The following is a 6845-nucleotide window of genomic DNA, read 5'->3' on the forward strand; positions in this document are numbered from 1 at the left end:
CTCCCAACCAATGTTTGCACCCCCCACTGAGCCATTTGTTGCTACATGAGATCGTGTTTACTGTATGAGCCAATAAAGAAGGCTTTAAGAGTTTGACGACTCGAATAATGACTTTATTGCCACCACAGGCGTTTTGTTGTCACCAGTGGATGAGGCCTAATTAGTGTCAATATGCCAATGATGGCCGAACACTTCCTCAAAGTGGGAAGACGGGAGAAGACAGGATCTAAACAGGGATCAGAGAGAATTCCGTTTTAGGGATAGGAAAAACTTTGGGGCAAAACTGTGATCCACACATGGATTCCTTCCTTTGGATGGGGGAAATCAGTGGATAAAGCATGGCAGAGCTCAAAGTTGTCAGCAGCAGCAGTGGCGCTTGAACGCAGCCAGACTGACTCACCCTGGATGATGCTTTCCTCTTGTACTTGTTGGCGAAGTCAAATTTCTCCTTGATCTCGTCCAGCAGCAGCTCCAGGCGCGCCTTCTCCTCTTTCCCCGTGTAATCCTGACCCAGGAGGATGTACGCCCTCCAGTTGGCCGAGTCGAAGCCCCAGTGGCAAGTCCTGTTCTCCTGCGCCTTGTGGCTGTGCACCACGAACTTGTGGGTCGGATACATGAGTCTGCAGTCCATGCACTGAATGCACGCTGCGTTGGGGCTGCTGTACAGCTCCGGTACGAACAAGCCCTTGCACTTGCCGAAACACTCGTGGTAGATCTTGAAGCTCCGATCGGTGAGCTGCAGCTCCAGAGAGCCGGAGCCCGGGTCCTTCTTGCATCGCGGCGGATATGCTCCTCCGTAGATCAGGGCGTTGCAGAGCCGCTCGGCGTCCGTCTTGGTGATGAGGCCGCAGGACGGCGCGGAGAAGGGCAGGATGCCCATGACTTTGAGGATCTCCAGCTGGTCCGCCGTGCAGCGGGAACAGTAGATGTGCAGCTCGTCGCACACCGAGTTGATCTGCTGCAGGGAGAAGTCCCGGAGCACCGTGTTGAGGATCTGCGGCAAGCACAGGCGTTTCTCCCCGCCGACCACGAAGCACGAGATGGTCTCCCCCTCCAGCACCGTCTCGCACCTCTCCGTGGAGCGGTCGGACGGGATGAAAAGCGGGCCCGGCATCACGGGCGGCGGCAGATGCTGCAGGACCGGCTCGGGCTCTTTCCCGTCCTTCTTGAAGAGGAGCTCATGCTGCCACCGAGCCGAGAAAGCCGCCGGTCCGCCCAGGGAGTTTATAGCGCTGAGGTGAAACTGCTTCAGAGTTTGTTGCAGTCCCGGGTGAGGCTGGAAGCTCTGCCGACTTACAGTCTCCATGTTTTTCTTCCAACTTTGGAAGCGTTAATCCTTCTCGCTGAACGGGAATCACAAGTATCAATCCGTTCCCCGACCTGGTAAATCCACGGCGTCCCAGAACTGACTAAAACCGAGAAGAGCTTCATCAAACATCCAGTGAACGGAGCTTTTAAAGATCCCTGCGACAGTTCTTACAGTTTTAGTCCAGCTCAGAGAACATCGCTCCCCGCAGCAGGTCGCCGACTGTCCATTTCAAAAAATAAAAAAACGAGACTGTCTGAAACTCCAGAGTGCCGAAAAGTTCTGTTGGTCGATTCCCAAAGCAGAGCAGGCGAAAACCAACCGAAGCGGGGAAAAGCTCGGCGAGGGAAAAAAAAAATCTTACTCTGGGCTTCTTTCCGCTGTCGAGGACTGCAGAGAACCGCTCGGTCTGCCCCCGCAGTTCACTCTGACTGGATGGAGATGAGAAGTCTGAGAAGCAGCCTGCCGTGCCCGTCCGCGCGCGCTCCCCCACTCCCTCCCTGCCTCTCTGCCTCGCGCCCCGTCTAGCTCTCTCTCACGCGCCCTCTCCCTCCCCTTTCCTCCACCGCTCTTCCTCCACCCTCAGTGTTTGTGTGTCTGGCTCAGTCATTGAATCCCAGCCAGGAATGTGAGTGACTCTGCAGGCAGGCCAGGCTCTTCCAGGAACGAGCCGTCACCCCCTCACCGCCGCTGACACCGTAGACACGCACGCACACGACATGCGCCGCAACGCGCGCACAAACACGCGCAAGCACTGCGCGGACAGCTTAACACAGACCTCGAAGCAGGGGAAAAAAAGTGTAGAAAGTTAGAAGACTTTTGCCGCTTTAAAGAGTGTGTAGGGGAAATATATTTTTTAAATCAGTCGCATTTTATTATTCTGTGTTGGAAACATTTTTTTGTTTGTTTGTTTTAGAACAAATGTAAAGTTTTAATATTAGCCAAAGCAAGGAAGGACGTTTGAGACCCCATGCTGATATTCATAGGGTCTCGTCAGCCACCATAGCTGGCGAGGAAGCAATTATGCATGACTATTAAACTAGTCACTACACATTACTTAAATGTCACTTCGTAAAGGGTTCTCCACAATAACATTTGATTTTATTGAGTTTTTCTTTACGATTTACTTTCCATAACAATGATGTATAATCAGTGAACATATGGAGGGCAAATACCAAGGGAAGGAGCAAAGCTTTGGCGTGTTCAAAGTAAAAAGGGTTGTTGTCACCCACTGATTTATTTAGTCACTGTGTAAAAAAAATTGTGTTTTCTGAGATCAGACAAAAGCCTGTTGGATTCTGTAAATTATTCTATTTTAACATAACTAGCTATGTCATAAAATGTATTTATTCCTAGAGCTGGATCTGGAAAAGCTGGATAATAGGAAAAAAAAAATTTGTGACAGCAGTAGAAAATCAAAAAAGACAATTTAAAAAATACCATGACAAATTTTGCAATGAAAAAGACATCATACCTAAGTTTGCTGAAACGCAGAACAGATCACTGCTCTGTACAGCAGTACTGTCTTTTTAGATTTTACCAAATGCTCAAGAAACATCACCACATTAATGGACAGTGTTTTGTAGTAATTATCTGCAGGAAACTAAACTGAAAGACAGATTCTGGGTTTTATTTGTCATCTCACAACGTCCAGGGGCGAGTTGATGTAAGTCAGTTGGTTCAGTGAGAGAAGAACCAAAAAGAGGATGGGTGTTGTCTTGTGAGACAGGACATATTTAAGCTACCCGTCTGGCTGTGGTTTAGTGTACCTTCTGCTTTAATGTGCTAAGAAGAGCTATCAGTGAGAGGCGAAATTATCAGAAGTTGACAAACAGCAACTAGGTTGGATTTAAAACTCAGCGATATTTCCATGTTTTTACATGAGTTTTCTCAAAGGAATCTTAATGTTTCTAAAGCTGTACCGTTTAAGTATTTTCAAATTACATCTTTAGATATACTGTTTGTTTAATCGTTTCATTAGATTCAGTTTTGTTACAGAAAAAGAAGTAAAACTGGAGGAATTAGTAAAAGATAATCCTGATCTGTAATCCAAACCAACCGGGGAGGATTGGCAGGGTTTGGGTTCATGTGTTTAGGGCAAGTTCAACTCCCAGAGAGTTCTGGTGGTTTCTGCTCTTATAGCGTCCCCTGTCCAAATCTGGCTGCAACTGCAACCTAAAATGTGGGTCATGACCTGAAACCAGCGCTTTGCTGTGTTCAGAGAGCACCTTTCCAACACACACAAAACACAGAGAGCTTGAAGAGCAACAGCAAGACTTAGGAGGAAACAAACGTGGAATCATAATGACAGTAATAAGACGAACGGCAAGAACAGTTGAGGTTAAATGTTTTGTTTTTCAATATCTACTTTTTTAGGGGGTATAAAATATGTCCATGTCCTGATGCCACATCCTGCCATTGGATTACCGATCCAAAGTTTAATTTTTAAATATTTGAAAATGCTGTAAACAGATTTACAGATAGTACATATTAATTTATTACCAAGAAGGTACAGAGTCGTCAGGGACTAGAGTGTCTTTAATAAGTTATTCCCACTTTGGATTTATTACCATTTTATTTATTTGAAAATTCACTTTTCATGGTCAACAATATATGGGGCCAAAAATGTATTTTTGACCAAAATTACAACCAAAAATGTAATGTAAATGTGAAAACTGATTTCTAAAAAAAAAATAAATAAATAAAATCACGTAGCATTAAAACAGTTTGCAGAGATATTGACCCCCTTGGTTGCCGTTAGAGCATTTTCAGTGTGGATCCCGGGTTGGTGGGGATCAACGGCCCTTTACTAGCCTAGCCAAACGTTCTCTATGGGACTGAGGCCTGGGCTTTGACTAGGTCACTTCAGAACTTCCACGTTGTTGTCTTCAAACCATCTCTGTGTAGCTCCAGCTGTTTGGCTGGATAATAAATGTTCCCTGAAGCCGTAGTTCTCCTGCAGATGGAAACTAATTGTCCTCCAGGATTTCCCTTTGTTCTGGTGCCTTCATCTGACCTTCTACATTCAAAATGTTTTCAGGGCCTGCTGCTGAGAAGCACCTCACAGCATGATGCAGCCACCACTATGTTTCACAGTGGAGATAGTGTGTTTGTGGTGATGTGCAGTGTTTTGGTGTCCATCTTGTGTGTCTGGGCAAAAGGTTCTGTTATGGATTCTGTGTTTTTCCTCTGTCTCTTTTATTTGCTGACACGCACACTGCTGCGGCTAACATAATCATGTTTATGTGCGACTGTTACCAGCGACTATCGCCAGTCGTACATAAACAGACTGAAACTGATTAGACTAACCTTTAGGGAGGGTATTGCAGAGAAGAATGAAAGCTAAACTCAAGCTACAGTCTTTGCCTCACTTGGTTGCATCCATCAGGTGAGCTCAGTGTGGCTCCAGCTCTGGACGGTGAATGTAACTCTGTGTCTGTTCCATTTATATGACGTGTAGCTTGTAACTTTTGATCATTTTTCACCATTAAAAGCCTGGTTTTATACTCAACCAAACCTCATTGTTTCTCAAGGTAATTACACTGAGGGGTTCTAGTCGGGTCCTGAAACTGGTAAACGAACCTGGGTGGGGCACAGAGATAAAAGTGATTGAACTACGACAATTCTATTTTGGACCAAAGAAGTGTCTTTCCTCTGACCATGGAGTCACAGCTGTCCTTAAACTACAGTCACTGGCTGATCTCCATTCCACTCACTGTGAGACTACCAGCACCAACTGGCTGGACCTCTGTTGATTTAGGTCAGTCACTTTAAAGGTGGCCAATATTATTGCAAATCGCTTATTTATGCTACATAGTTTTGATTAATTGTCATTATGTTAAAGAAATTAATTTTCACTTTGATGTTAAAGGCAATTTTTGTGATTTTTCTTTTGTCAGAAAATCCAAAAATGTGTTGATCGTGACTGATTAGTAAAAGCAGTAAAAAGGGTAAGACATCAAAGGGAGTGAATACTTTTTACCGGTGCTGTGTCTCCAGCCACTGGAAAGGTTATCAGTCCATCAAAGGGCCATACAGCATGCAGACTCACAGCAATGTTCACTGAAGAGCAGTCAGTTATTAACCCAACATGGGTGTTTTTGGAGTTGGAGGGGAATCCTTGGGGGAAAAGTCAGGAGCTTCTTGTTCTGAGGCAACAGAGCTAACAACTTCCCCACTGTGCAGCCCAGGGAAAATGCTTTTGACACCTAAATTCTTAAGTGGCACCTGAAAGAATTTAATGATCAACTGACCATTTAATGGACATCTAACTAATTCATTTTCAGAGTAAAGACTTTATGCTCTCTATTTTACTATTACACCTAACTGACAATGTCTGGGTTTCGCCTTAAAAAGTGAATTTTCAGAAAAGAATGCTAGTCTATTTATAGTTTTTCTCCTTTTTTTTAGGCACTTTGGTGAATTCCTCAAATCACCCTCGATATTTGCAAAACAGTAATTGCATTTCTCAAAATAATTTCCTCAAACAGCAAGAAACCAGTGAAAAACTGCAAAATCCAGTCTATGCCTCAAAACGCTTAGCTCATCTCTCAAAATGAATCATCTGTGTCAGTGAACATATCAGTGCTTCAGAATGTCAAGTCCTTTTTTCATTGCATATGGCAGAGACCTTTGGAGGGGCCGGGGCTCAGAGTTAAAAAGGGAACACCATCTTAAAACACCATACGACATAGCAACAACCCATATTAATCAAGAATCTAATATTTAATCAGATGACACTGTATCATTATCATCATGTGAGGGCAATGCAAAGCAAATCTTTGTTTTCCTTGATAAGTATAATGTTGCTGTTTCTGGTGCTGGCAGAGGTGGAGGGCTGAGTTGATCTGAGACTGCAGCTGTTAAACAGACCAGAGCAGAGAAGGTCTCTGGTTATGAAGTTATGAAATAAGCAAATCTGATACTATGTTACTAAATAAGCCCTAATAATATCTGACTGTTTAACTTCCGTAGTAACTTGGCTGCAGGCTGTTTTCAAGACTGAAAAAATTCAGAGGGGTTAACTCTATATAACTTTTGGATGAAAGCTCCTCTGAGATCTAGAATTATAAAACTGAAAGACATCAGGGCAGAGAAAACTCAGTAGCTGGTGGTAGGGGCCCTCCAGACATCCAGGGGCCCCTATGAACGGTTGAATTGTAGCATATTGAGAATAACAATGCTATTAAATTTTATTTAATTCTTTCAGCAAAGATAAAATAAAATAAATTGTATGTTTAGGATTTAATTTGTAAGCTTACTTGGTATAAGTGCAAAGAATCTTAATAGTTTGATTGTTGTGTTACCATGGCTACAGTCAGATGCTACCTGTAATCTTTGTGTTTGAGCTGGGTTTGTTCACAATTACATCACAATAAATAATAGCCAGTAATCAGTGGTTGATTTTAAGCTGAAGCAACTAACCTGGGCCCCCTCTCACAGACTTCTCTGAATCTATATTTAAGCACTGCTAGTGATGCTGATGTTCTGAGTAGAAAGGTGTGAACCTGCCTGATAGTAATACAAGGTTAAGATGAAG

The 6845-nt window shown here is 43.8% G+C and overlaps 1 protein-coding gene across 1 annotated transcript; it reads right to left on the minus strand.

The window, feature by feature from the left end:
- Window positions 1-226: 226 nt before the first annotated feature.
- Window positions 227-2143, minus strand: LOC106961543 (ski oncogene-like). Its single transcript, XM_015055341.1, has one exon. It carries the CDS (start codon window positions 1304-1306, stop codon window positions 227-229), a length of 1080 nt encoding a protein of 359 aa, XP_014910827.1. The 5' UTR covers window positions 1307-2143.
- Window positions 2144-6845: the final 4702 nt, after the last annotated feature.

Source organism: Poecilia latipinna, unplaced genomic scaffold, assembly GCF_001443285.1.
Source record: "Poecilia latipinna isolate Pla-1442-1.1 unplaced genomic scaffold, P_latipinna-1.0 Scaffold1311, whole genome shotgun sequence".
Classification (NCBI taxonomy): Eukaryota; Metazoa; Chordata; class Actinopteri; order Cyprinodontiformes; family Poeciliidae; genus Poecilia; species Poecilia latipinna.

Coding starts and splice junctions, on each gene's coding strand:
- LOC106961543 (XM_015055341.1), bottom strand. CDS start 1,306: ATGGAGACTGTAAGTCGGCAGAGCTTCCAGCCTCACCCGGGACTGCAA.